The following is a 26,841-nucleotide window of genomic DNA, read 5'->3' as shown; positions in this document are numbered from 1 at the left end:
TATAGATTGCAGAACTCCAGCCTAGGGACGCGGAAAACATACCTCTCGCACAAACGGCGCCGCAGATCGTGCGATGTCCCAATCGGAGAAGGCCATCAGACCCTCCCGCGCCGACGATGAGGAGCAGAATTTCGACGATGAAGTCGGAAGACTCTCCCGACGACTGACCCGGGCCTCGAGCACGATCGACCAGGATATCAGGGCATACAACCCCGAGCTGGGCACCCACCTGGACCCCAAATCACCAACCTTCAATCCGCGCGAATGGGTCAAGGCACTCCTGCGCCTCTACGAGGCCGACCCCCTATCGGCGCCTGATCGGTTTCTCGGCGTTGCGTTCAAGCACCTGAGCGCCTATGGGTGGAGCACTGGCGTGGAAAGCCAGCCCACCGTCTCTAACATGGTCACCAGCATCCTCTCGTCCCTGGCGGGCTTGGTAGGTGCGAAGCGGCAGGGGAAGCGAATTGATATCCTGCGGGACTTTGACGGTGTTGTCGAGCAGGGTGAGCTTCTGCTTGTGCTTGGGCCGCCGGGCTCCGGGTGCTCGACGTTTCTGAAGACATTGGCGGGCGAGACTTCCGGGTTCCGGGTGAGCGAGGAATCGTACTTGAATTATCGAGGTACTGTGAATATCCCTTCCTTCCTCTCCCCTTTTTTCAGATCATCCTTGCTCCTGAGATGGAGATGGGTGAGCCGAACCGAACCGATCATGCTGACAGTTCATTTTATCATGCTCAAGGCATCGACCGCAAGCATGTATTGAGGTCCATTCGCGGCGACGTCCTCTACAACGCAGAGGTGGACTCGCACCTGGCCCACCTCACTGTCGGAGAGACTCTGTCCTTCGCTGCACGATGTCGCTCGTTGCGTCACATTCCGGGCGGCTTCTCACGCGAGCAAGCCGATACCATGATGCGTGATGTCATGATGGCTGCCTTTGGTATCGCCCACACCGTGAACACCCGCGTCGGTGATGACTTTGTGCGCGGCGTCAGCGGTGGCGAGAGGAAGCGCGTTAGTATTGCCGAAGCTGCGCTCAGCGGAGCCAAGTTTCAATGCTGGGATAATTCGACTCGGGGCTTGGATAGTGCCAATGCCATTACGTTCTGCAAGAGTCTGCGCTTGCAGGCTGATTTGATAGGCGTAGCTGCTGCTGTTGCTATCTATCAGGCTCCGCAGGCTGCGTATGAGGTGAGACTCTCCACCTAGCTCTATTCTCTATTCTTCCTAACTAATTTTGATTTATTTAACTAGCAATTCGACCGGGTGATCGTTCTGTATGAAGGGCGTCAGATTTTCTTTGGAAAGACAACGGAGGCCAAGGCCTACTTTGAAAGCCTGGGGTTCGAGTGTAAGTGTTTCCCAAACGTAGGAGTGACGGAACATAGCGTTGTGCTAAGTCAATTCATCTCTTTTCAGGCCCCCCTAGACAAACAATACCCGACTTCCTCACATCCATGACGAGCCCAGGAGAACGACGTCCCAAGCCCGGATTCGAGAACCGGGTACCCCGAAGCCCCAACGAATTTGCTGCGAGGTGGCGTGAAAGCCAAGCCAGGCAGAACATCTTGCACGAACTAGCAACATATGAAGAGAACCACCCATCTGCAGAACGCCTTGAAGAATTCAACAAATCCCGCCGTGCCGAACAGGCAAAGAGCCAGCGCCTCAAGTCCCCTTATATTATCTCATACAAGCAGCAGGTGGGCTTAACCCTATGGCGCGCCTACAGAAGGCTCCTTGCAGATCCTGGATTCACTATTTCTTCTCTCCTGTTCAACCTTATCATCGCGCTGCTTCTTGGGAGTATGTACTATGACCTGAAACCCGATACTTCGTCGCTCTACTACCGTGGAGGTATTGTCTTCTTCGCAATCCTGTTTAATGCCTTTGCCAGTCAACTCGAGGTAAAATCTCCCCATTTAGTTTAACTGATTTGTTCATCTGGCGACAGTTACTAATCACACCAATAGGTGCTTACTGTGTATGCTGAACGCCCTGTCATTGAGAAACAACACAAATATGCCTTCTATCACCAGTCCACTCAGGCCATCGCAAGCTACGTAATAGACCTACCATATAAGACTGTCAACATGATCGTCTTTAACGTGGTTATCTACTTTATGGCAAACCTTCGCCGAGAAGCTGGCCCCTTCTTCTTCTTCTGCCTGACAACATACGTCCTTACCCTCGTCATGTCATGCCTCTACCGCTGGCTAGCCAGCATCACTCGAACCGCATACCAGGCCATGGTTCCCAGCTCCATCCTCAGTCTTGGGCTAATTATGTACACGGGATATACCATCCCGGTGAATCATCTTCCCGGATGGTCGCGATGGATGAACTACATTAACCCGTTCGCCTATGCATTCGAGGCTCTGATGGCTAATGAGTTTCACGGCTTGGAGTACCCCTGCGCGGATATTGTCCCCAAGGGACCCGGTTATGACAACCTTCCCAATGAGTCGATGGTTTGTTCTTCTGTGGGCGCGCTCCCTGGCTCTACCACAGTCAATGGGGATAGGTACATCGCATTGACGTATGAGTACTATGAGGCGAATAAGTGGAGGTGAGTTAACACTCCAATCTCAGAAACTAATATTCCTTTTTTGTTTTTCATGACTGCATGCTGACAACTTCCTCAGAGATATTGGAATTCTATTCGCCTTCTTGATCGCTTTCTTCACGATGTACATCATTGCTTTCGAATATGCAAAACCGCCCAAGAGCAAGGGCGAAGTCCTCATTTTCCCGTCCGGCAAGCTGGCTCGTACCTCTGAGAAGGCTTCCATGGATGATGCCGAAATCCAGCCGCACGCTAGGAATGAATATTTCCATTCGAATGATACCAACGTAGTCACTGACTCCACTAGCTCTGGGCCGGTCAATGGCGGAGCCGTGTTCCACTGGGAAAACCTGTGCTACGATATCACCATTAAAGGCAATGGTCGGCGCATTCTTGATCATGTAGATGGATGGGTCAAACCGGGTACCTCAACCGCACTTATGGTGAGTATACTCTCCCCCATGCAAATCCGTCACGCTCTATCATTTTTTACTAAACCCCCTTTTTCCAGGGCGTTTCCGGCGCCGGGAAGACCACCCTCCTCGACGTACTTGCAAGCCGTGTGACCGTGGGCGTCGTGACTGGCGACACGCTTATCAACGGCTCCCCAACAGACTCCTCCTTCCAGCACCGTGTCGGCTACGTGCAACAGCAGGACCTGCACCTAAACACCATGACAGTCCGGGAGGCCCTGGTGTTCAGCGCTCTGCTGCGCCAATCCGCAGAGATCCCCAAGAAGGAGAAGCTGGAATACGTCGACTATGTTATCAATCTCCTTGACATGCAGAGCTTCGCCAACGCCGTTGTGGGTGTCCCGGGAGAAGGATTGAACGTAGAACAACGAAAACGCCTCACAATTGGCGTTGAACTCGCCGCGCGCCCCCAACTGCTGCTTTTCCTTGATGAACCTACTTCTGGCCTCGACTCTCAGACATCATGGGCGATCTGCCAGCTTATTAAGAAGCTCACCCGAAGTGGGCAGGCGGTTCTTTGCACGATTCATCAGCCATCGGCGCTTCTCTTTGACCAGTTCGATCGGCTGCTGTTACTTGCGCCTGGTGGTAAAACGGTTTACTTTGGTGGTAAGTTGGGAAGGCCGGTAGCAGCCACGAAAAATTTAGATGCAGTGCAAGAATCATGATCGCTAATAACACGCCTCTTCTACTCCGCGCAGATCTCGGTCCCAAATCAAGGACTCTAATCAACTACTTCGAGCGGAACGGCGCCCCCAAATGTGCCACTGAAGCAAATCAGGCCGAATGGATGCTTGAAATTATCAAGCCAAAGACCGACGACACTGTCGGCATTGATTGGCACCAGGTATGGCGAGACTCTTCCGAGTTCGAAGCAGCTAAGAAGGAACTGGCACACCTCCGTAGCCTCGCAACCGCAATGAAGGCGAACGAAGGCACGCAAGCTTTGGAAGCCGCCGGTAGTGAGTCGTCTCAGCACCGCGAATTTGTTGCATCGCTCTGGACGCAATTCTTGCTCGTTCTCAGTCGTACCTGGAAGCATTTCTGGCGCTCGCCTACGTACATCTGGTCTAAGATTGGGCTAATCGTTATCACGGTATGTGGGAGAATCTCCTCCTACGTTTCTGTCGGAGCGTACGATTCATCGAGTATTATTGAAAAGGAGACGGCTAATGTTTTCCACCTCCTCTATTTAGTCCCTTTACATTGGCTTTAGTTTCAAGGCAGAGAACTCTATCCAGGGCCTCCAGAACCAGCTTTATGCCATCTTTATGTTCCTCATTATGTTCAATAATATCAACGAGCAGATCATGCCCATGTTTCTCCCTCAGCGATCCCTATATGAAGTTCGCGAGCGACCTTCGAAAATTTACCAGTGGACTAGTAAGCCCCCCCCCCTCCCCCCCACTTCTTTTTGCCTTTTGATTCAGCAATGTATAAAAGTGAAAATAGCAACTGACAGCTCGCCATTAAATAGCCTTCGTACTCTCTAATATCCTAGTTGAAGCCGTCTGGAATACGTTGATGGCCGTCTTGGTCTATTTCTGCTGGTATTATCCAGTCGGGTTTGTTGTGAACACAACGGCTGATGACCAGACCGTCCGCGGATTCCTCTGCTTCCTCTTCTTGTGGATGTTCATGCTATTCACAAGCACATTCTCTCACTTCGCCATTACCTGGGTCCCCAATGCTGAGATTGGTGGCGTCATTGCGAGTCTTTTGTGGATATTCTGCTTGGTCTTTTGCGGGTAAGCAAGCCCCCCACCGCCCCTCTCCAAGAAAAAAGAAAAAAACCCCTTCTCTCCATCGATACAAGTCCTCCCATACATAGCCTTCACGAAAATATCACTAACATTACTTCCCCCTCCAACAGCGTCACAATCCCCAAAGCCAACTTCCCCTCCTTCTGGACCTGGATGCACCCCGTATCCCCGGCAACCTACCTTGTCGGCGGCGTCATGGCCGCCGCCCTCGCCGGCACAACCGTCACCTGCTCCGAAACCGAGCTCCTCCAAATCCTACCGCCCGCCAACATGACCTGCGGCGAGTTCCTGACACCCTTCGCGGACGCCGCCAAGGGCGTGCTGCTCAATCCAGCCGAAGCGGTGGAGGCGTGCCGGTACTGCATCGTCGCCACGACGGACCAGTTCCTGTCTCGCTTTGATATCTATTACGCGGATGTGTGGAGGAATTTTGGGCTGTTGTGGGTTTATGTTGTGGTTAATGTTGGGGCGGCGATGGGGTTGTATTGGCTTGTGAGGATGCCGAAGGGAAAGGAGCATAAGCGGGCGTAGGTGGGTGTGGCGTGGTTAATGGAAGGGGGATGGAGGGAGGTTTCTTTTGTTTTTTGGTTTGTCGTTCTTGTTTCATCTCCCCGCCCCCGCCCTTCCTTCTTCTGGAGGCTTCCTCCTCTTTTTGCGATATGGGACTAAAAAGATTGCATGTTCACAGGCGTTGGATCTGCTGGGTAATGTTTGGAACTAACCATGATAGAAACGGTGGAGCTTTTATTTTCACTTTTTCTTTCTCCTTTTTTCTTTCTCTTTGTATTTTCATTCCCTTTCTTTATTCTTTCCTTATTTTCACTACACGTCTACTGGGTATGCGTATATATTGCATGGTTACGCACCACTTGAACGCTGACATCATTAGAACGGCATTGATAACACAGTTTGCTATATTTTAAAAGTCAGAAAATATATATATAGAAATAACGAAATAGAAATATCTTTAAAGATAAAACCCTCACGAAACCCTCTTCACAAACCCAAACCCACACTCTATTTCCTACTTTCACTTCCTCACCGATCTAAGTACCCTGCATATGCCCCACACAATCGGTACCAAGCTCAAGTTCACCTACGCCGGCGGCGGGTTCGAAATTCATAGGGTCAGCCGCCCATTCGTCCATCGTCATCATCGACGTGCCGCCGGCTGGGAACCCCCACCCAAAGAGCGTCCTGAGATCTACCGATTCTCCGATCTGGAAATCGGAAGCTGCGTCGAAGGCTATGGGCGTTGGGTATTCTAGGTAGTCGGAGTCCACGGAGCCGGTGTGAGAGCTTGGATGGGAGCAGCCTCTGGCTACCCGTATACCTGGGTCCGTTGTTGTTGATGGGATCAGAGGCTCCTTTGTTGGGTGCGGTGTTAGCGGGGGTGCGGTGTAGACATGGAACAAAAGAAAGAAAGGGAAAAAAAATTCATGGGGATGGGGAATGAGGTGGGGTAGGGAGGCAGGAAAAGTTTTACCATTTGGAAAGTAGGGCTTCCGGTAAGATATGACGGTGACCCTTTCATATTCACCTCCTGGGCGACGACAGGTTTCTCCATGGTATTGTTATCCTCCGGCGGCGCTTCAGCGGCGGATTTCTTCCTACCAGTCACCGTCCCCTTTTGGTGCTGAACCTTCCAAAAGTACTCTCTGGCAATGTGCGTAAACTCAGGCATAATGCTGCCTGGCATAGAATGGTTGGAGGCGATCCCCATAAGCGCAAAGTATCCAGCGGCGGAATCCAGAAGTGACAGATTTGTTCTAGACTCGCGATGAAATGGGTTGTGGATGACGAGATCGAAGAGAATGAATACGGCTGAGACGGGAAGGACGGCGAGTATGCTATGCATGTATATATCAGCGATATCCTGGATACAGATGAAGAGAGCAGGTTGTATAGTATCGAACTTACAACATTGGAACTTGAGGTTGTATGTCGATGTGCTTGGTCAATTCGATCACGGTTCGCGCAGTGCTCATAAGCCTCTGTTTACTCGATTGTGCTTTGGACCCGCCGTCACGGTTGAGATAGAGGGAGAGACGATCTAGAGCAATGATAGTGTGATAGTAACTGAAATGTATATGGAGCGCGGCCAAGTTGGTACTCGGAGGCGCAGAGACGGGGAACTGAGCTGCGCTGCCTGGTCTGATCTCAGCGGGGATAGATTGGCGCCATGCCTCGAGCATTTCATGGACCTGCTCAATGGTTGACTGGGAGGACTCTCGAGATCGCAATGAAGCGCTCACTGAGAAGAGAGATGTGTAGATAATAGACGTAATACGTCCGATTTGGATCAGCGAAACAAACCAGTTGAAGTTCTCGTATTGTGCCTCTGGGAATGGCGGAATCACACAACCGATATCTTCGTCTGGTATGATCTGTTTTGTTTGTTTGAATTAATTAAACCGCGCCGCTGCACAAGGCTCCACGTATGAAGTCATATAGACTCTGGGATAGTACTCACAGAGCATGTGCGGCAATGCATGCCTTGTTGTTTCTCTAAGGCATAGATAACCCAAAACACCCTGAGGTGCTTGGGCTCTGAGCTGACATTCTTGTGGTACCGAAGTTCAACGACCATACGGGCGGCATGAGAGAGAAAAAACCCATCAAGTTGCAGGGCACAAGAGTTCATAGCATATATCGACTATTTGAACGGAAAGAATTGAAGATTAGATCACCTTGCAATAGTTCAGTGCGAAGTACCACTGGTAGGTTCTTACCATTGCAACTAAAGCCTACAGGCCAAATGTCATAATCAGCAAGCAGACTCCACAGCGTTTAAATGTTGGGGAAAGTAGTATCATACTTGCACACTTTCAATAGATTCTCGGGGGATAATTATATCAGACATGTGGCTTATAGCCACCTGGAAAAGTTCCCATGATCTCCCTTTTCCTGGTTCGAATGTTCCGCATCCGAGAAATTGGCTACCCAAAGCTAGAATACAGTGATACAGGGCGGAGAAGACTGGATTGTGGTGCAGGAATGCCGTCAGATTAGGGTCGAACGCCTGCGCCTCAAACTCCTCACGATCTAGAAATGGGTATACTGGGTGAAGGTTTACAAAGAAAGCTTCATGTATGTTAGTTTAGCACTATACACCGCATAATGTAGCTTGCTCGAGTTTAAGAATTGACAGTCTGCTTACCTTGAATATACCCAGTGGCCTCTTCGGGAGTGATCCGCTCCCTTTTCATAGGCTTGTGGAAAGGAATAGGAGGCCATGAAGATGCGTCTGGGATACCCAAACGGTTTAAAATGAAATCGTCGAGTCTCTGGACAACATCCTGGACCCGAGAATTGCCAATCCTTTGGTTCAAGGATGCCACTTTCTGCTCAGAGAAGAAAGCCAGGCCACAGCTTGGGACTATTGTTTTATTTCATCAAAGTTAGACCTTCAATAGTGTCCTTGCAAGTTGATTCTAGGGGGCTCCTCACCTTTTTCATCCGGAGACTATCGGGTTTCCAACTCGTTAGTCGTGGACAAACCGAAAAAAAAAAAAAAAAAAAAAAAAAAAAAAAAAAAAAAAAAAAAAAAAAAGATAAAAATCAATGTGCTTGCGTTGAATCTGGAGCATACCGTGAATACGGCGGACTCATCGGAAAGGACAACGTCCTGCGGACCATGCTGCAGGACACGGTCGACGAATAGCTCGCCCAAGGCTACCTTCCCGGAAGGCCGTGAGCTGGCAGGCAAAGAATTGGCAACTTTCGGCCAGCCAAAAATCAGCGACAGGCACAATAGCGCATGGATTGAACGATTAACTAGGTGCGACAGATGTAGCTACCTCTGAACCGGGCCTTGCGGCGAAAAACGCTGAAATAGCAGGGAATTCCCCGTTTCTGAGGGACAAGGGGTCAGCGTGAAGGCAAGTTAACGGCTTTCTATAGATCATAAAAATCAAACTTACTATGCAGTACGTGCACCTAGGTTGCGAACCCGACGGCGTTTCGGGAACTAGAAACAATGAGAGAATGAGAATCGATTCAAGTTACTGGTACTCCATATACAAAAACGGCGCGCTGGGAAAGGCCCGCTCACCGATGCACCGAATCTTTCGCTGCCTACACTGGTCGCAGGTTTTGTTCATTTTGACACCGCCACCATTTGGGTTCTCCATGGTCAAATAGTGTGCGAATAGGCTTTTGTCTCGCAATATTCTTCTAGATAGCAGTGGTTTGTTCAAGTGCCAGCACTTGTCTTTCCCCGAGATGCGAGATTTCAGGACGAGCAGACTTTCATTATCAGGGAGGCCCAGGGCGCCACGATCCAGTCAAATAACAATCGATACGGGCAAATTCAAGGCGCCGAGCATTTGGTCACTTACCCAGCGTACGCCCGTACATAGGCTACTCTAAGAATAGTTGAAATTTAGCTTTCTGTTCCCTGCTCAGCGCCCTTTCGCCCAGGCGGGCGATTACGCAGAAAGGAACCAGCCTTGTCAGGAAGAATTAGTTACCGGTGGGGGTGGTGGTGCCATCCCTAGCGCCATGTTTTAAATATCTCCCCTAAAGCCGGCTGCCGGCCTTGTAATCCCAGCCCTAGGGGTAGCATTCATGGTAACCATCGAGGGTTTTAACACTTCGGCCGGGGTTCTATCGTGATGAAGAAAGAATGGGAGTGGGAGTTGATAGTTGATGTACAGAAGAAGAAAAAGAAGAAGAAGAAGAAGAAGAAGAGAGGTTGGATGATGATATGTGCTAGTTACCCGATGCGGAATAAACAACATCTGGTACAAAGACGTCCACCTCTTCCTGCGCACAAATCAACGAATTATAGAAACCTGCTTGACCTTGATCCTGTATGATAACTAACAGATGTCCCCGACTGATTAATTAATAATACTACTTGTCTTTTCGGCGGACGGCACGGGACGAGATATTTAACTACGGGGTACTTGCTGTCAAGATAGCTGAAGTGAGGCTTTTATCTCCCCAGTCAGTCGTTTTAACTCTCAGCTGCTATTGGTATGCGGGAATAGGAGAAGTAAGTATCCTTGGACATCCGATATATGAGGATTTTGCATATGTCTGCCATCCTAAATATCTGTGTTAATCGAAGCAAACCCAAGCACTCAACGCGTTGATAACCAGTTTGTTGTCAAGCTGTCGCATCAGCCTCCTCCCAGCCAATAACTAGCCCTATGCGTGCTGCTGGAGGTCTGAAGACGTCGATTGCTACCGTGCAACGGTGCAAGGGACCTCAAAGCGAAGCGATATACGCAGTAAACTACTTCTGGAAAATTTCCGACGTTAACTCGTTCTAGAGATAATTGGCGGCTGAACTACCATTGGACCCATTTGGACAGCCTTGGACAACCTTGGACCGACCCCTTGGATCCCCCTGGCATCGAAGTCTCCTCTCCATGTTCTCTTCTCAGTATAGACTCGTAGGCCCGAAATCAGTCGGCGTTCTAAATATTGAACCCTGCATGGCGGGGGGGGAGAGGGAGGCAGACAGACACCTTGAATGCAAAACCAGGGGGGAGACCTGGTTGAGGAAATCCAGGGATAATTTTCGCCATTGAAATGGACCGAGGTCGAGAAAACCCTGCTTTCGTTTTGCAGCCTTCTTCTGCATAACATTGAAGTATGAAGATAGAGACCGTGACATGATGATGCAGCGAGGAAGGGGATAACAAACATATCGCACAAGGCGAGAGTATATGAACCCATTTTACGAGGCTTTCGCATATTTAGAATGTCGTTGCTCTCACCACCACACTATCGCTTATTTATTCACTTTAGTTATCTTGACAAGTTTGCTGAATAGTTCATTCAACCAGGAAAGTATTCATTCCCCTTCGCATATATCGTGATGCCATGCCGTTGTCTATGTATTTAGGTCAACAAACAAACCAATGCTCAAGTAAATAATCAACTAAATCCACTGCTCTTTATTGGGTGGGGAAAATAAGATAAAAAAAAAAAAATAATAATAATAAAAAGCTTGACACGAGTATCTATGACGAGCTAACTAACTATTTAACTTAACTGGTGGTGGAGGTTTCTACGGAAAGTTTCAATATTCCCGCTTGTCTATTTTTTTTATCCGTTTCAAGATCTTTTTGTCCTTGCCTGTCCTCCTCCAATTCCCGATATTCCTTTTGCTGTCGTATTATTCCCCCCCTTTTCTCCTTCACAAAAGCTAGATCTGCGCTTTTGAAATACTGATTTTCGCTGTGAGTTGGCTCCAATCCCTCAGCCCAGTTCGCACAAAAACAAAAAAAGGAGCGGAGAACGGAACTAACAGACATAACGTGGTACCACTCATATATATATATATATATATATATACACTAACATATCCTTTGTTCTTATCCAATAGAATAATAGTCACGGAAGAAGGGTTTAAAAGAGACGTGAGAAAGAATCTTCGCCTGGGCGCAAACGAAGCCCCAGATCGCGGGGCACATCCTACATCAGCATTTTCCCTTTTTCTTTTTCCTTATCTTCACCCCACCAAATCCACGCTGAGGTGCAAAAGACCGCCACAATGGTAGAGAAGGTCTATGTCACATATAACCAGGTATGTCAAGAGGGAGAAGAGGTAGAAGAGAGACGAGAGAAAAATGAAGAGAGAGGAGAGGAGGCGGGTGGATGAGATAGCCACACTGGAGAGTTGGGGGAGCGGATACATTGAAACACTGAGAACCCCACGACCTCAGCGGTTTGTTCTTCAGCCATTTCTTATTTTAATTTTTTCTTGCTTCCAAGAACCCCACCGCTGAGCAACATGGCATTCTTGCGCCTTCTTTCCCTTAGCAACCATGGTGTTAACGAGGCGGAAGAGAAAAGGAGGAGGATAGTTGAATGTGGAGCCAGAACTTTTCAGAGATGAAGAATATGCGAATTAACCCGTTTTTTCTTGATCATAACAGGTGCACAAGCTGTGTCAAGCTTCGGCAGACCGCATCCTCAATGACTTCAGACCAAACCTTATGATCGCCATCGGCGGTGGGGGATATATTCCAGCCAGAATGCTGAGGTATTTGGTTTCCTAAATATTCTCTCTCCTCCTTTATCCTTCCGGCAAGCAGGACGAGGGTGGGAGTGGATGCGGAGAGAGGGAAACAATTATTTTTACTCTCTCGTCCGATACTCCAATACACCAACCACCAGCATCGCCATATCTACTCCAAATATACCAAACGAAAACCCGTCTCATTCAATTCTTTGAAAAACAATAGATCCTTCCTCAAACAGCCCGGCGGCGGAAACATCCCCATCCAAGCCATCGGCCTCTCGCTGTACGAGAATTTAGGCAAAGACGACCAGATCGAGGAGCTCGGCACAAAAGTTACGCGCACACAATGGCTCGACCTTAGCTCGTTGGAAATGGCCAATCTGATCGGGAAGAACGTGCTCATTGTCGACGAGGTCGATGACACGCGGACGACGCTGGAGTACGCCGTGCGCGAGTTGCAGAAGGATGTACAGTTGGCTCAGCAGCAATTGGGGAGGGAGGGCGAGAAAACTACCTTCTCTGTGTTTGTGTTGCATGTGAGTTTCTTCACCTGCATCTTTGTCCCCTGAGTCTGTTTGCTTTTTGTACGGGCGGTGTTGTTTTTACATACGGAGTGAAAGAGGTTGGATAGAAAAATAATGGCCCGCGGGCTGTTTCATCCGCCAGCAAGACCGGAGTTTGTTGTTTCCCATCCAATAGAGTCAAACTGCTAACCAAACCCTCTCTCCACCATCCAGAACAAAAACAAAGATAAGAAGGGCAAACTCCCCACTGATATGATGGAAAGTGGCCGATATCTCGCCGCCGTCACCACCGGTGACGTCTGGATTTGCTATCCATGGGAAGCCAAGTATGTCTCTATCTACCCTTTCCCCTCCTCTTTTCGATCCCCTTTACTCCCCCTCCTTTTCGGCCCCCACCAAGCGCCCTTCACCTTTGTCCCCTGGTCCCTGAGAATATCCTTACGCCCCTCCCGGTCCCAACATAGCACGACTAAACCCGCTGATTGCATTGCCATTCTGTAAATCTTGCTTGGCTAACGTATTGAAATCCTGCTATTCCAAACAGAGATATCGACGAACACGATCAGCTGGCGGCTCAACATCCATTAGCGTGATTTCTTCCAGTCTTTCTTTCTTTTTCTTTTTCTTTTCTTTTCTTGTCTTTTCTCTCTCTCTCTTTTTTTTTTAAGTAGTAACTAATTATTCCCTATAATGAATTTATACAAAAGAAGTTCATAAAATGTTACGGTGATGTTTTGTCTGGTTCCTAGTTTTTTGTTTCTTCCCCCGCCCCCCTCTTTCCCCCCCCTGGTTATTCTAGTCCCACCTTTACTACACACGTCATTTTACGATTTCTTTTTCTTTCTTAGATTCCCATGGCATGGCAAGAGAAACACACAAAGACTGCCCAAAATGACAAGTAGCTTGAGTGACGATATGGAAACATCCTAATGAATACGTGCATCACACATTACCTCGTCTCCAATTAAAACTGTCATCTCGATGCGGTCTTGTAGTATTTCGTACTCGATTAAATAATGATCACTTCTGACGAGGCGGATAACATGATATCATGTTCATCCTTGGTGGTTATTGTCAATGCTAAAAAAAAAGCCTCGCGGGACAGTTCCGAATCCTCTTCTCTGTCATATGTGTATTTATTAATTTCATATACTATAATAATAAAAAAGAAAAGCAAACATAGAATCGTGCAGGATATCTAACAAATTAACAAAAGCTAAAATAAACATGTATACTAACAGGAAAAAAAAAAAAAAAAAAAAAAAAAAAAAAAAAAAAAAGAGAGAGAGAGAGAGAGAGACAAGGAAACCATCCCCCTTGCACAAAGCCCAACCTTTCTCTCTTTATACACCCATTCTCAATAAAAAGAAGGCTGACAGCTCCAAGTTTCTCACCCCACCACCCTTCCATCTACCTACCACCGTTCCATTCCCCTTCCTCCCCTCCCCTTTCAAAATCCCATCCATTCACTACAACCACAGCCCCAATCAAGACAAAACAAAACAAAGCAAAAGAGAGAACTTAAAAATAAAATAAAATAAAAATAAAGCAAAACAAAACATAAAAAAAACCCCTACATCCCTAATCAACATCCACCTTCGCCATCCGCAACTGGTTCTTCGCCTCCAGAATCTCCTTCTGCAGCGACTCGTGCGCCTCCGGCACGTCGTTGAAGGCATAGACGCCCCAGCCGAGACGGAAGAGCATGTAGGCGCCTATGACCATGAGGGAGTAGAAGGGGAGCTGCACATTGGGATTAAGTTAGTGTTGTTTTCCTTTCGTTTTCTTGTAACCGCGTAGGTGTGGTGTGGAGAGGGGAGGGGGGGATGGGGTTATGATTGTTGGGGGATTGAGGGTGAGCGGAGTAGTTTTGTTGGACGTACGACTGGTATTATTTCGTTCTGGATGGTGGGATTTAGAGGGACGAGACCGAGGTAGAGGGCGAGATAGAGCTGGTTGGTTTTGGATTATTTTTTTTTTGGTTGGTTAGGTTCTAGTTTTTAGTATATATGGGGAGACGAAATGGGTGAAATTGGATTTTCTAATATGTATATATATATATATATATATATTGCTCCTCAGTTTATTTTTATTTCTTCCCCTCCTCCTTTACGTACCGATGTGATTAAGAGGATGACAGAGAGGGTCTGTTGAGCTCGAGTCATGTTTGCGGGATGTATGGTATGCAGGAACAAGTAGGTAGGAGGGATGGTTTTCGTATGGGTTGGGTTGGATCGTGCGATAGTAATGGCAGCAATTGAAAAGAAAATTAATATTATGTGTGGACAATTGATATCCCTAGAAGCTTGCGTGCGCCAAATCAAGGACATTCGAGGGAATTGGCAAAGGTTGTCTTTTACCTGTTGTGCTGTCTTCTTCTGTATATATAACTATCCTGTTGGTGATGCCAGCTTCCGCTTTTCGATGATGATGAGGCAGGTCTAACCACACGCGTGTAAATCACATGGCCTTCGCGTCTAATTAGCGCGAGATACACTAAGTCTAGAACACCGTATCTATCTACGACGTCTTCGTCTCGCTTGTGTTTGCTTCTTCCTACATTTCAATCTTCTCTAGCTCTAGCGACTCTGGGTTTGGTAAAATGTATTGAAGCAAACAAAGCGAACTAACAGCAGCAGGTGGTGCCAATGAGTTTTATTTTTTACTTATAGCCCAGAATAATACCCACTGACCAAAACCAACAATTCGACTTTACCAAAGACTTATACCGTTTATGAGCGACTGTCTCAGCATTGACCATCGACGATAGCTTCCAGAGTAGACCATACCAAATGGCAATAACTAGCCCACAAAACCGCTTCCTTGGTCTGATGCAACGAGCGGTGCAGGTTCCAGAACACCAGCACCTGGCGCCAACTCCATCATCACATTTTTCCAAAGAAGCAGACACGGATTGATGTCATTCCATCCGTTCATCGGCGCTTTCAATAACGGTACCTTGGAGCGAATCTTGAATGAAGGAGAAGCTTCATGCTCAGGATTTACTTTTGAGTTCGCTCCTTGTCAAACTTCAGGTTCCAGCCTGCTTGGGCTTGCGAAGTTGCGAAGCCGCTGTGAGTCTCGGCGATTCGGACTTTCCTCTAGTTTCACTCATGCAAATGAAGCTGACCATATCACAACTCCCCCCACATAGAATCATGGGGATAAATGCTTCCACATACCTCTCAGGGGGCTTTTCATTCTGCAATTGAATATATCAACACCGTGTCCTGACTGCTTTTGTCTTATCATCATTTATTCTCGAATTTTAACTAGACAGTATCTTCATAGTCCCAACGCCAGTCCAACCATCACTTTGAGCTAGAGGGAAGTGTTCGAGGCTTTCATGAGGAGCAGCTCTGACCCTTCATCTTATTAGGCGCCCCAGTCATTCTTGGACAAAAATTCCCTTAATTAATTTATATCAAAAACCCTTGTTCGCCCTTTCTTAATGGATACTATCGAGCCAGAAGAAGAGCTACTTCAGATTTGATCATCTAAAAGATCCTCACAAGCTGAATTAGTTTCAATGGACGAGAAGGCAGGATACCCGTCTCAGGAGTCTAGCGCAACTCCAAAGGAATCTTCACCGAAACGCAGCGCTGAAGCCGCTGGATTGAGCGGCCCGGACGACAAGTCAAGTCGGAAGAGAGCTTCGAAAGCATGCTAGTCGTGTAGGGCGCGAAAAGTGCGGTGCGGCGTCAGCGAACACGGAGTGCCCTGTCATAATTGCAAACTAGACGACATCGAGTGCATAATCCCGGAGCGCAAAAAGCCAACACGAATGGCCAAGAGACAGTAAGTTACCATTTTATCTCTATCTCCTTGTCGAGTGGACGGGACACTAATTGTAAATCTTCACGTAAAGTCGTTCCATTGGAGCATTTATATCAGGCGTACTTTTACGCATGGAAAGAGCTTCATCAGACACTGCCGATTCGCCCGCAGAGAGTGTGCATGGAACTCGACATTGCGGGTGGGACAAGACTTTCCTGGACCCTTTCGAAACTGACCTGTTCATTCCCCCTTCGCCGCTACAACTCTCAGCCAACATGGGCCTTCTGGATCCTTCAACCCATTCTCCATTGTATCATACCTCCCAAAACGGCGTTCTAGTCCGCATTTTGCTCCTGCAGATCAAAAACGAAAACACCATGATGGTGCTATGCAAAAACCAGCCGTTCATGAGTCCTCAGCCATCAGAGCACGTACAGCGGATACTAAATCCGTCTTCGCGAGAATTATCTTCATCGCTACGAATGTCACCACACACGCCAGCCGTGGAACCACGTATTATACCCTCATCGCTCCAACAGCTTCGAGACGACTACGCTGCAGCAGCCAGCAGACTACGCTCGCTGGAAGAGGCTATCCAAAACGTTGACTGCCAACTTATAAAACGACATCTTGCCCACACCGGCGATCAATCCCCGGTAAACACCTACAGCGAACCTCCTGGCCTCAATATCAAGAACAACAACACAAAAAAACCACCCCGCTTACCCCGCCTCCCGAAAGAAAAACCGCCGTCGTCATGGTCATGCAGACAGTGCAACAGCTCGAGGCTCCACAAGCAAGTGTCCACAAGGAGGCGGAGTCTAGGCCCCAAATCCAAGCAAATTCCAACGAGGAAATTCCGGTATTTCAGGATGTAACGGCCGTGGAAAGTGGGCGACGCGAACAAGAGTTTCAGAATACGTTTGATACCATAATGGATTTCGGGGCGGGTTCGGATACGATGTTTCAATCTTTTAATTATGATTTCTCTGAGGGTATAGAGGGTGTTTAGGTCTGGGTTTGCTCGAGTTTAACATATTTGGGCGGGTATATAATAATGAGGTGCAAGTGCAAGATAAATTAATCATTTTTCTTTCATGTTCCTTACTGTTTCCCTTCTTTATTCTTACACAAGGGGGATTCTTGTTGGTTAGATACCTGTTTTCAATTGGGAATGTTGGCTATCGCCAGATGGGAAAATAAAAGTTTATAGAGAAAAATATACCCTCCCTTCTCCCATTTTCTATTTCCCTTTGCGATCGTGTAGTTTATTCTATTGCCTTAATATCCTTTTGCCACAATGTCCAGATTTTATGACTACATTTGAGAATTGAAAAAGCTGTTCAACATATGCTATATAACTCCTCTTCCCGTTCCTCTCCCTCCTCGAAGGAGAAAACCTTTTCCTAACCGTAGAAATCAAACCTCCCTTCTTCCTAGCTAGTCTTGAGGCTCCAGCTCAGCTACTGCCTGGAACGCTATCATTATTATTCTGAAGTTGTTAGTAGTCGGCGATTTTTCTCGGCATATTTCCATTGCCGACAGCAACAGCTAGGGGTTTCTTGGCATTTGTTGCCGATTCGGCTGGGCTAAGTCGTAAGGAGTTAGTGAGTTCAGGATTGCCAGGGCTTGCATTTTGTGTTGAGCTATGAATCGATTATCTGCCGCTAGAGAGTAGTTAACTACAGTAATAGGCGCCTTTTGGATTATGTGATTGGCTATAATCATCACCACTCAAGTCACTTTAGAGAATAGATGAAGCGGGAAGATCTGTGTAGTTAAATGAGGATATAGAGTAACTAATTACCCAGCTGTTAAAGTAGTAACTAACGATCGAAAGATTTCTATCAATCTGATAACTTGTGGGGATGCTTGCTAACTGAAAATGCTACTCATTTTGTAGATAGTAAGATTTATGTAGCAGAAAGGTATGAGAGATTCAACCCATGATAATGTTGACACTGTATCACTTCTGTCTGAAGGATGTGATGCACGCGATGGATGGGCTGATCCAACAAATATGTTAGCTCTCTAATACTCTTATGAGCAAGTTATCGTCCAGGTCTTTCTTGATAACACCCACAGTTGTTATGAGTCAAATGCAAGACATAGTGAGATATGATGAATGCAAGGGAGCTGCAGGGTCATGGCAGACCCCAGGCCCAGCTTGGAGAAATGACAAGACAGACCCCCTATGATGGCACCTCGAGTGGGTGAGTAGATGGAAGATAATAAGGCTGGGCCAAATTTGCTGAGCGATTACCGTCCTTTGAGTCATCTGTCAGTGTGCCAGCAATCTCAAAGTTCTTAATGATCCTTGATTGAATGAGCGATGAGCATAAGGACAGATAAATATGTTGTGTATCTGCTGGAAGGAAAACGCCAACTCGCGCATAGAAGCTCCAGGCCCAGCCTTTTTCCGGGACAGCATGGGAACTTTGAGATGACAGATATATCTGTCAAGCGCCTTGGCGGAGGCCACAAGGCCAGTTCGAACGGTATCTCCGTCCGAGGCCCTGGCACATTGAATATTAAGCATGGAGACATCAATATAAGACATGCAACGCTAGGCAGCGGCAGGGGGACGAGCGCAGTCAGCGGATGGTGAGTCAGATGGAAGATGGGGTGCTTGAGGGGTGCTTGTCGGGCGATATTTTTATATATATATATTTTTTTATATTTTTTTTTTTTTTGTTCAGGGCCTGGGGAGCAACGGCTCTCTCTTAACGAGGCGTCGGAGAATATGCACGATGTGGTAACTTAGTGTATGAGTGTACAGCGCCATTCTTGGACCCGTTGGATAGCAAGCCCTAATTGCCCAAAACGGCATCCCATCAGTAGCTAGTAGTTATCACAAAGACCATTTTTTGGATGGTAATCTCTCTCACACAGGCAACAAGCATTTCTCAAAGCCTTTTTGGACTCTACTCTGCCCTTCCTCAGCTCCGTCTCAGATTTCGCGATTCATAGGCGCCGCCAAATGCTCGGTTGGCTGCCCAGCGCAGCCGCTAGCCAACAGCCAGACCCACCAGCCTGGTCGGTCGTGCCTAATTTTGACGGCTCCAGAAGCAGCTGGCAGTCCCTGTCGATCTGCCAGGCTGCGTTCCTGCATCTCAGCCATATTGCTTGCCATATTGCTTGATTCTGTCTGCGATTCTCGGAACAGAGGCATCAGTCACTGCAACCTTTACTGAATCCAGGGTCACATGCCCCCCTTTCGAGAGGCGATTCCCGTACTAACCGTACGAAGAGCTGGAGTCTAATTCTCGCACCACCATTCAATTTTTGTGGCTTTTCGGATATTGACCCTGCTATTCTGAAATTACCCTGAGCCTGGAGGGTCTATTTTTAAAGAAAGCACTCGCTGTACCAGGCAACGATCTCCTTATTTGCTTTTTATCAACTTCCATCAGGAGTTTCACGAAAGGAAGATGAGTAGTATAAAGGAGAGCTCAATGGCTCCTGAGCAGCCGCAGGAGGCGTCTGAGCCTTCTGCAGCGCATCACCAATGCCAGGAGTTACCTATATCAAAACCCATAACTAAGGAAGAGACCCAGTTGTCTTCTCCTCGTTGTACAGATACTCCATTATCCGAAGAGCCTTCTCCCCCATCTGCGCCTCCCAGAGACGGGCCCAAGTTGGCAAAGGAAGAAGAGGAGGAAATGTTTCGCGCCCTGCAAGCCATATTCAAGACTGCTGAAGATGAAGAGGGAAATTTCGATGTTAAGGGTTTACTCAATGTTCTAGAGGAGGCGGACGAAGACACTCGCTACGGCAGGCGGAATGTGAATGCTCTCAAGGGTGTCAGGGACAACCTTGGTCTCCTCTGGAGGAGCGGATCGGATTACATGGCCCAAGCTGCGGAGGTATTAGCGAATGGAAGCCGGGACCGTACGTTCAATCTATTTACGGGCTCCTTTGGACAATGCGAGAATTTGGGGCTAATTCGGATTTTATGATAACAGCGGCTTGGCGGGGAGCGTACGGTGAAACCGGTATATTGGACTTTTTCCTCCGAGTAATTGCAACGGATGACGTGGAGGACGATATCTTACTTCACTCTTTGCGATTAATCGGAAACTCCTGTGCGGATACTAGTGCGTGATTGAATACATGGGTCATCCATGTTTCCCCCGTCTCCGTTCTTTGAGGCTAACTCGCAGTATATACAGATGAAAATAGACAGCTTGTCGTTGATAAGAATTACACTTTTCCAATTATCAACCTCTTCAAAAATCCTGCGGTGGTTCATGTTGCTATCCCTGTTATATACAATATTTGTGTCGACTTTGGTAAGTTGTTGAGCCTTTTCTAACTCCACGCTCCGTCTCCGCTCTCCGTCGCTTCCTACCTACAATTTCCTAGCGAGGCTAACTTCATCTTGACAGAGCCGGCCCAGGCTCAAGTTGCTGAGAACGGAATTGGATACAGTCTCCTCACGCTACTCTCCGATGATCTAATCGAAGGAAATGCTCTTTTAGCGTATGCTCTCGAACTCCTTGAAACAGCAACTGAACATGGTTCGTCTCGTTCCTCCCCTCCTTTCGCGATTGGGAGATGAAACGAAAAAAGCTGACAGCAGCTGCTCAAGGAGTTGAAAGGGCACCGGATGCCGCTCTTCCATTACTTATCAACCTCGCAACAGATGAAGACATAGGCTTTGCTCGGTTTACAACACTCACTAGCTGCCTTGCGTTATATCTACAAAGTGAGCGCTTCCAAAATTTATGCATTATTCGCCGACTTGTCGAAAGGGTGATTTTACTCCTACGCCGGTCCTACGACCATCCTCCTCATGGCCTTTCTCCCGAGGACATTCAGGTGCTCATGCAACTACGGCTAAGGATAAATCAAGCCCTTTCCGACATTTCTGCTCTCCCCCTATTCTCCCAGGCCTATCCTCTTAACTGTGACCTCTCGGAGACACTGCGCTCTTGGCTCCGGGAACCCGAAGACCAATTACAAATATGCGCTTGTGTCATGCTTGGGAACCTAGCCCGGGAGGATAAAATTTGTGCATCAATGGTCAATGATTTCGAAGTCCACGTACCCCTGATATCAATTTTAAACGCAGATGCCAAAGCTGCAGTCCTACACGCCGTTCTCGGGTTCTTAAAGAACCTCGCCATTGCCACTGACAACAAAGAACCCTTGGCCTCCGCTGGAATTATTAAAGCTGTATCTCGCCTGTGGGCATTTGAGACTGTTCCTCAGGTCCAGTTTGCCGCAGCCAGTCTCACGCGCCAAGTAATCGTGTCCTCATTCAACAACATTTCCCGTTTGCTAGAACCCTTATCCTCCGACCCTGATTCCCCTGCAAATTCCCGCACTTATCTCTCTCTACTCCTCTCCCTTTTTGAAAAGTCAGACACGACCCCAATCAAGATAGAAATCGGCCGCACGATCTGCGCCATATGCCGCTCCATAAACCAGCGTCAACAACACGGAGCCGAGGCGGCGATCGAAGCTTTTGATCTCGCTGAGCGCCTATATAAGCTCCACGAGGATGTTGCTTGGCCCCTTGGAACGATGATAACGCAGACAGAGTGGCCTGTCGTGCAGAGCGAGGGCTGGTTTGCTCTCGCACTGATGGCGTCGACACCCTCCGGTTCCCTAGCGGTTGTCGATAGTATGCAGAACATGAGCGTTTTCCAGCTGATCAGTGACACAGTTAAGATGATTATATCCGAGCCTTCTGGCGGAGAGTCTGTGCAGGAGAAGACAGAGCGGTTGAAGAAGGCGAAAGATCGGGATAATGCGATTATTCTTGTGAACGGGTTGCTGAAGAATAAGGTAGGCTTTCCTTCGTCATCTGATTCCTCTTTTCGGTTACTTGGTGTCTTCGATCCCCCCCGTATAATTTTTTTCTTCTTTTTCTTCTCTATAAAAATATTTTCCGCCACCCCAATACTAACCATATCTTCCTCCGAATAGCCAGCAACACTACCCGGCGCAAGAAGGGAGATGCTTGAGGATCTCATGCGGGATGTCGCAGAAACTTACTTTGTTGAATAAATCTACCGCGGAATACGGCTTTGAAGTGCTCATACACTATACACACTGCGCATTTTTTGAATGCATCGTATCTGGCGTAATTGATTTCTTGACGTTCATATATCACTTTCTCCACTTGGTTAATTAACGAAGTTATGAGTTTGAGAGTGTTTATTCCCTTGTTTGTTCGCTATTTCTCATATGCGTATAGAAGGTATTCTATTCCATCTGGGCCTTCCACTCCTTTTTATACATATTTTATTTCTTTTCTTATACAAGTTTCCTACGTCGCATTTACATCGAGTTTCCAGCCATTTGAGCCGCTCCATATCCATTTGATTGAGCATAGCGTGTGCGGTCTAAAAGTAAAAGGACCTGCATTTGGTTCGATTTCAGCTTTCCTTTTACCTCCACAAACAAACAGGAAAACATTATACTAACCATTGTGAATGAAGAATGTTCGATGCAATGGTCAATATAATATCAGGCTAAAAGGAACACATATTTATCCATGCATTTATATACATAATATGAACGAATGTACACAGAAAAATATTGAATTCGCGTCTAGGGAATCAAGAAAAGAAATGGAAGAAAGAAAGAAGAAAGAAAGAAAGAAAGAAAAAAGAGGGCATAAATCACGCCCTATAAACATTGAGTGAGGATTACCGGACACATTCAGCAGTCCATGATCAAAGCCTTCCAGCCAGCCAGCTAAGTCATTAAACCGAGGCCCTATCCCCATCCCCACCACCGCTCCCCGTCTCTGCTTCAGCCACCCTGCTCCTCCTCTCCCGCAACTTCTTCTCTATCCTCATAAACTCCCGAATCCCTACCGGGATATCGGCGAACAGGTCGTCGTCCAAATCACCAATACCGTTGCCATTAGCACTAGCCCAATTCACCTCCGACCCACCACCATCATCATCCATACTCATACTAGCACTCTCCACCTCCTTCCGCGGCTTATGTCGTATTTCCCCGACGGCAACGATATCGCCCCCTTTCTCAGCAATAATAGCCCCCTTCTTCCCTTTCGCCTTCCGTTTTCGCCTCTCCTTCTTTAGTTGTTTTCCCTTCCTCTTTGCCTCCCTCACCCGCTCCGCCCACCCCTCAACGTCATCTCGATAGTCATCCCAGACGCAATGGACACAGCCGCTCATGCAGCAGTTATCGGGTTCCTGGGGGCGGGGAGGGATGGGAATGCCGTAGATGACGCGCCAGGTGGATTCAGGCGTGCGGCTGCCGGGGTCGTAACGGCCGGAGGAACCAGCGTAGCCCGGCCCCGCCAGCCGAGTGCCGAAGACTATGCCCATCCTTTCAGCGGGAGTAGGTTCGCGGGCTGATTCCGGGGATTGGGTTTTGGCATTATCTACCACCTCAGGTGGAGACATTTTCTCTTCGGGTAAGGGAGGTCGGGTGCGGCGGGCGGGGTGTTGTGAGTATGGATTGGAGAGGATTTCAAGATAGTAGCCTTGTAAGGGATATGTCTGATGAGGCTGTTTGGAGGAGAGTGCGTGTGATTCATCTTCCTCATTCCGCTGAGCCGGGGTGGCTATCTGTTTATGCTGGTACGGGTTTGAGTGCAGATGTCTACGGGAAGGACGGGTCGATGTTGCCGGACCTGCAGCGGGGAGAAAGTAGTTTGTACCGCTGTAAAGGCAGCGGGCGCATATAGCACTCCTGTGCCGGAACTGCTTCCAGAGCAGAAGAGACAGCTGCTCCATTAGAGAGAGTGTGGCCTTGAAGGCGTGAAGAATAAGTATGACTGTTGCGGGGACAATTTTTTTGGATAAACATTTGCCGAGATAATTTATCTCTAAGACTATTTTATTTAGTAAGATCACATGCTCAGAAGCAATTCTCATCAAATTTCTATTATTTTGATTGCAGAGAAAAAGAATAGAAATGTATAATTGTAATATTAAAAATATCAATGTATATATATTATTGAAACAGTCAGTCTATACTCTCTACAAATCAATATTTTTAAAAGAAATTCTCATGCTCAATGCTCTAACTTTAACTGACTTTATATCTAAAAAATAAAAATATGAAAAATAAAAATTAGTTTCATCAAAAAAAGATCAATTGAATTCTTTAGTTATAATCTTGTGTTAAAACAGCCATCTTTTCTTGTGCAGCGGCTTAACCAAGTTTAACTCCGATCACGTGGCGAATGTTATGTCATCCAACCACCCACGTTGTTTCTCTCCGCAACAACCAGCGGTTTGTTTACGGGATATATGGCTTCGTTGCTTTCTCGCCTTAAAGGAGCCGATAAGCCTGTTCTACAAGCTATACAAATTGCCCTCTCTCTATGTACAAGCTGCTTATAAGTAACCTTTGTTAGGTCTGAACGTCCCACCACCCCACTCCCAATACCTCCGCATGTCGACGCGCCTCCTCCATGCTCGATTCACCCGCCAAGCGGCGCAAGTCTAATTCCTCCAGCGCAATCGCCGTCAGCGCTTCAAACACAGCCCAGCAGTCTCAGGTCAATGGCGTTGATGTACAGAAACCGCAGCGCCCAAGTCGCGCATCGTTCCAGTCACCTACCAGAGCTAGTCTCGCCCGCTCACACCCAGACGTCCTCTCGCGCGTCCTGAGTCGCTCCCCCGCAAAAACAGCACAGCAGAGGCCAGCGAGTCGTGGGAGGGAGAGCGTTAGTATTGGTGGTGGTGGTGGAGTGGGGGATGGACAGTCGGGCGTAAGAGGTAGCAGGCTGCCTAGGCCATCGTCACTTTCTGTGACTTCGGCTTTAGTGAAGGAATTGCCGATTCGGCAGGCGATCCAGAAATTTGTCCCTTTGTCGCCGCGTCGTGGGTCAAGTGTTCCTGTTTCTGCGTCTCAACCACCGCGAAAATCATCGCAGCGATCACAGGTCTCCTTGTCGGCGGAGCCTGGTGCACAACGCCCCACGCCACAACCCCCCTTGCGGGGCAAGGACCCAACATTTGGACCAATAGTGGACGAGTCAATTGCCAATGGGAGACGCACGCGGTCTTCATCATCGCCGGGTCAAGGACATGGCGAACCTGAGTTGCCTCCTACTCCGACTGAATTGGGTCTGGAGAGAGTACCTAGCCGTCGGAGAGGATTGTTGAGTAGCAGTAGCCCGAGCTACCGCCTGGAGAAAAAGAGGAAGCAAAGGATAAGAGATGGCGTGAAAAGGCTTAGTCCACTTAAAGATAAAGGCCCAGAAGTTGACACGGATAATGTTGCCGATCAAGTTGCGTCTCCGCGCATTACTTTCCCTGAAGACGACGTTCCTGATCCAGTAGGGGAAAAGGTAAAGTTGCGTGATGCGCTTGTAGCTCAGCTAGCGAGATTGAAGGAGGAGGTTGCGAAGATAGAGTATGAGGCGCAAAGATATGAAAAGCCAGACGAATACCCAGCGCCAGATGAAGAATCTATTAACAATTTAATGTAAGTTACCATCCCATCTCTCCCGATTCCTTGAAGTTTCTAGCTAACCAACTATTTCAAAAGCGAACTCCTGACGACCTCTAACCCATCATGTGCCCCTCCACCCCCACCGCCGCCCTCACCACCCCCAGTCTCCTCCGTCCTCTCATTCCTCCTACCGTTTTCATCCTCCCGATTCATTCCCTCAACTGAGCCTGCCCCACCTCCATCAACCTCCCCCCCGCCAGAGAACCCGTTCGCTCTACACCAGCCAGCAGACTTAACACCATACCTAACGCTCTTCGCACCCCTATCCCTCACCGCGTATACGACCACAACAACCTCCACCTCAATTCTCCCAAATTCAACACAAGAACCATCCTCGTCATCATCACCCATTATTACCCAAACGCACAACCTAACCTTATCCGCACCCGCTCCCTTTCCCATCCACCTCTTCCAAATCCCCATATCCCTACAAACAAATCCAGAAAGCCAGTCCGTTGTCTCCATATCTATCCCCGCACAACCGCAGCCACACCATCCCGATAAACCAGTAGATCACAATATCCCTCCCACTCTCTCCTCCTGGCTACAAACCCGCCTCTCAAACCCACTATTACAACGCGATATCTCCGGTCTCTGCTGGGGAATATCCCGATACTGGGAAGCGGATATATCGCGAGCGAAGATCTGGGCGGAGCTGGAGGAGTTGCGCGATCGGGTAATAACTACTACCCTATCGTCAGCTCAGAAGGTGCCCTCCGTACCAAACCGTGATGACGATAATGACAAGGAAAACGACAAGAAGACATACACGCCGCACATTCTCCTTCCGCACCTTGGGCGCACGTCTTTTCTTTTCTCTGTTGTAGAGACACGGCAACGGAAACCGGAAGTACCAGCGGGTGGTAGCGTTCACTCAGCATATCCACAACTCCTCGTTACATGCTCGCTTAGATTGGATTTATGGACGAGCGAGCCGCAGCTGCAGCCGGATATTAGCGTTTCGGTACCGCTGTCGTCCCCCGCGGGAAGCCCGGAGAAGATGGAGAGGGAGGCGAAGAGGGTTTTTCGGAGCTTTTTGGGGAGTGCGCATGGCAAGGGTAAGGGCAAGGGCAAAGGATGGAAAGCAGGGGCGTATGGACAGGTAGAGATTGATGGGGATGCGGAGGTGCTTGTTCGAGCTGTTGAAGGGGTTGTTGGGGTTCTTTTTGGGGTGATGTGAGTGAAGATTGGGCTGGTTGGGTTGGGGAGAGGGGGATTATAAATTGCATGTGTGTATACACGTGTGGGTATGTTGTATTGTATATAATGCTTCTTTCTTTTCCTTGGGTGATGGATAGGCGGTTTCATA

At 48.0% G+C, this 26,841-nt stretch overlaps 10 protein-coding genes across 11 annotated transcripts; 6 read left to right on the top strand and 4 right to left on the bottom strand.

Moving 5' to 3' along the window:
• Nucleotides 1-18: 18 nt before the first annotated feature.
• Nucleotides 19-5,750, top strand: BDBG_09287 (ABC transporter). Its single transcript, XM_031723946.1, has 11 exons — nt 19-620; nt 740-1,191; nt 1,255-1,351; nt 1,420-1,907; nt 1,974-2,569; nt 2,646-3,009; nt 3,078-3,648; nt 3,741-4,135; nt 4,236-4,422; nt 4,517-4,787; nt 4,913-5,750. Exons 1-11 carry the CDS (start codon nt 74-76, stop codon nt 5,331-5,333), a joined length of 4,389 nt encoding a protein of 1,462 aa, XP_031581330.1. The 5' UTR covers nt 19-73; the 3' UTR covers nt 5,334-5,750.
• Nucleotides 4,476-11,669, bottom strand: BDBG_09286 (uncharacterized protein). The gene is made up of 14 exons (XM_031723945.1): nt 11,066-11,669; nt 9,275-10,994; nt 8,857-9,169; nt 8,726-8,772; nt 8,603-8,657; nt 8,395-8,522; nt 8,253-8,268; nt 7,963-8,181; nt 7,621-7,886; nt 7,535-7,549; nt 7,276-7,458; nt 6,723-7,189; nt 6,289-6,652; nt 4,476-6,169 (listed from the first exon to the last, which is right to left on the bottom strand). The coding sequence occupies exons 3-14, from the start codon at nt 8,933-8,935 to the stop codon at nt 5,849-5,851; spliced, it is 2,160 nt and encodes a 719-aa protein (XP_031581329.1). The 5' UTR covers nt 8,936-9,169; nt 9,275-10,994; nt 11,066-11,669; the 3' UTR covers nt 4,476-5,848.
• Nucleotides 10,804-13,585, top strand: BDBG_09285. 2 transcript variants are annotated; one of them, XM_002620311.2, is made up of 6 exons: nt 10,804-10,996; nt 11,151-11,343; nt 11,696-11,802; nt 12,005-12,317; nt 12,519-12,631; nt 12,850-13,585. In XM_002620311.2, the coding sequence occupies exons 2-6, from the start codon at nt 11,311-11,313 to the stop codon at nt 12,896-12,898; spliced, it is 615 nt and encodes a 204-aa protein (XP_002620357.1). In that variant the 5' UTR covers nt 10,804-10,996; nt 11,151-11,310; the 3' UTR covers nt 12,899-13,585. The 2 variants fall into 2 exon arrangements, with proteins under 2 accessions (XP_002620357.1, XP_031581328.1); XM_031723944.1 differs by having other exon boundaries at nt 10,848-10,996; nt 11,151-11,484; nt 12,850-13,489.
• On the bottom strand, nt 13,166-14,961 carry BDBG_09284 (dolichyl-phosphate mannosyltransferase polypeptide 3). Its single transcript, XM_031723943.1, has 3 exons — nt 14,423-14,961; nt 14,189-14,257; nt 13,166-14,048 (listed from the first exon to the last, which is right to left on the bottom strand). Exons 1-3 carry the CDS (start codon nt 14,633-14,635, stop codon nt 13,887-13,889), a joined length of 444 nt encoding a protein of 147 aa, XP_031581327.1. The 5' UTR covers nt 14,636-14,961; the 3' UTR covers nt 13,166-13,886.
• On the top strand, nt 14,835-17,538 carry BDBG_09283 (uncharacterized protein). The gene is made up of 3 exons (XM_031723942.1): nt 14,835-15,379; nt 15,460-16,103; nt 16,174-17,538. The coding sequence occupies exons 2-3, from the start codon at nt 16,090-16,092 to the stop codon at nt 16,958-16,960; spliced, it is 801 nt and encodes a 266-aa protein (XP_031581326.1). The 5' UTR covers nt 14,835-15,379; nt 15,460-16,089; the 3' UTR covers nt 16,961-17,538.
• An 876-nt stretch (nt 17,539-18,414) lies between these two features.
• Nucleotides 18,415-18,690, top strand: BDBG_09282 (uncharacterized protein; the record flags this gene model as incomplete). The annotated part of the gene is made up of 1 exon (XM_031723941.1): nt 18,415-18,690. One exon carries the CDS (start codon nt 18,415-18,417, stop codon nt 18,688-18,690), a length of 276 nt encoding a protein of 91 aa, XP_031581325.1.
• Nucleotides 18,691-18,785: 95 nt separating this feature from the next.
• Nucleotides 18,786-19,351, bottom strand: BDBG_17985 (uncharacterized protein). Its single transcript, XM_031725592.1, has 3 exons — nt 19,324-19,351; nt 18,971-19,230; nt 18,786-18,892 (listed from the first exon to the last, which is right to left on the bottom strand). Exon 2 carries the CDS (start codon nt 19,213-19,215, stop codon nt 19,033-19,035), a length of 183 nt encoding a protein of 60 aa, XP_031581324.1. The 5' UTR covers nt 19,216-19,230; nt 19,324-19,351; the 3' UTR covers nt 18,786-18,892; nt 18,971-19,032.
• BDBG_09281 (GTP binding protein) lies at nt 18,796-23,325 on the top strand. Its single transcript, XM_031723940.1, has 6 exons — nt 18,796-19,973; nt 20,048-20,179; nt 20,255-20,374; nt 20,471-20,602; nt 20,674-21,875; nt 22,017-23,325. Exons 1-6 carry the CDS (start codon nt 19,514-19,516, stop codon nt 22,095-22,097), a joined length of 2,127 nt encoding a protein of 708 aa, XP_031581323.1. The 5' UTR covers nt 18,796-19,513; the 3' UTR covers nt 22,098-23,325.
• BDBG_09280 (uncharacterized protein) lies at nt 22,178-23,895 on the bottom strand. The gene has a single exon (XM_002620306.2). It carries the CDS (start codon nt 23,801-23,803, stop codon nt 22,799-22,801), a length of 1,005 nt encoding a protein of 334 aa, XP_002620352.1. The 5' UTR covers nt 23,804-23,895; the 3' UTR covers nt 22,178-22,798.
• A 591-nt stretch (nt 23,896-24,486) lies between these two features.
• BDBG_09279 (uncharacterized protein) lies at nt 24,487-26,712 on the top strand (the record flags this gene model as incomplete). The annotated part of the gene is made up of 2 exons (XM_002620305.1): nt 24,487-25,505; nt 25,569-26,712. The coding sequence occupies 2 exons, from the start codon at nt 24,487-24,489 to the stop codon at nt 26,710-26,712; spliced, it is 2,163 nt and encodes a 720-aa protein (XP_002620351.1).
• Between the last annotated feature and the right edge of the window lie 129 nt (nt 26,713-26,841).

Source organism: Blastomyces gilchristii, assembly GCF_000003855.2.
Source record: "Blastomyces gilchristii SLH14081 genomic scaffold supercont1.38, whole genome shotgun sequence".
NCBI classification, from domain to species: domain Eukaryota; kingdom Fungi; phylum Ascomycota; class Eurotiomycetes; order Onygenales; family Ajellomycetaceae; genus Blastomyces; species Blastomyces gilchristii.
The sequence above is the reverse complement of the archived record's forward strand: the minus strand, read 5'-3'. Positions and strand labels throughout refer to the sequence as shown.

Excerpts from the sequence above, each read along its gene's own strand:
- BDBG_09287 (XM_031723946.1), top strand. The coding sequence starts at position 74 with ATGTCCCAATCGGAGAAGGCCATCAGACCCTCCCGCGCCGACGATGAG. Across the intron at positions 3,649-3,740 it reads TAAAACGGTTTACTTTGGTG|ATCTCGGTCCCAAATCAAGG; the intron begins GTAAGTTGGGAA and ends TACTCCGCGCAG. Across the intron at positions 4,423-4,516 it reads GAAAATTTACCAGTGGACTA|CCTTCGTACTCTCTAATATC; the intron begins GTAAGCCCCCCC and ends GCCATTAAATAG.
- BDBG_09286 (XM_031723945.1), bottom strand. The coding sequence starts at position 8,935 with ATGGAGAACCCAAATGGTGGCGGTGTCAAAATGAACAAAACCTGCGAC. Across the intron at positions 8,773-8,856 it reads GCGAAAGATTCGGTGCATCG|TTCCCGAAACGCCGTCGGGT; the intron begins GTGAGCGGGCCT and ends CATTGTTTCTAG. Across the intron at positions 6,653-6,722 it reads CAACCTCAAGTTCCAATGTT|CATACTCGCCGTCCTTCCCG; the intron begins GTAAGTTCGATA and ends ATACATGCATAG.
- BDBG_09285 (XM_002620311.2), top strand. The coding sequence starts at position 11,311 with ATGGTAGAGAAGGTCTATGTCACATATAACCAG. Across the intron at positions 11,344-11,695 it reads TCTATGTCACATATAACCAG|GTGCACAAGCTGTGTCAAGC; the intron begins GTATGTCAAGAG and ends TGATCATAACAG. Across the intron at positions 12,318-12,518 it reads TCTCTGTGTTTGTGTTGCAT|AACAAAAACAAAGATAAGAA; the intron begins GTGAGTTTCTTC and ends TCCACCATCCAG.
- BDBG_09284 (XM_031723943.1), bottom strand. The coding sequence starts at position 14,635 with ATGTCCTTGATTTGGCGCACGCAAGCTTCTAGGGATATCAATTGTCCA. Across the intron at positions 14,258-14,422 it reads TCATCCTCTTAATCACATCG|CTCTATCTCGCCCTCTACCT; the intron begins GTACGTAAAGGA and ends AAAACCAACCAG. Across the intron at positions 14,049-14,188 it reads AGAACGAAATAATACCAGTC|CTCCCCTTCTACTCCCTCAT; the intron begins GTACGTCCAACA and ends CCCAATGTGCAG.
- BDBG_17985 (XM_031725592.1), bottom strand. The coding sequence starts at position 19,215 with ATGGCAAGCAATATGGCTGAGATGCAGGAACGCAGCCTGGCAGATCGA.
- BDBG_09281 (XM_031723940.1), top strand. The coding sequence starts at position 19,514 with ATGAGTAGTATAAAGGAGAGCTCAATGGCTCCTGAGCAGCCGCAGGAG. Across the intron at positions 19,974-20,047 it reads AGCGAATGGAAGCCGGGACC|CGGCTTGGCGGGGAGCGTAC; the intron begins GTACGTTCAATC and ends TTATGATAACAG. Across the intron at positions 20,375-20,470 it reads CAATATTTGTGTCGACTTTG|AGCCGGCCCAGGCTCAAGTT; the intron begins GTAAGTTGTTGA and ends TCATCTTGACAG.
- BDBG_09280 (XM_002620306.2), bottom strand. The coding sequence starts at position 23,803 with ATGGAGCAGCTGTCTCTTCTGCTCTGGAAGCAGTTCCGGCACAGGAGT.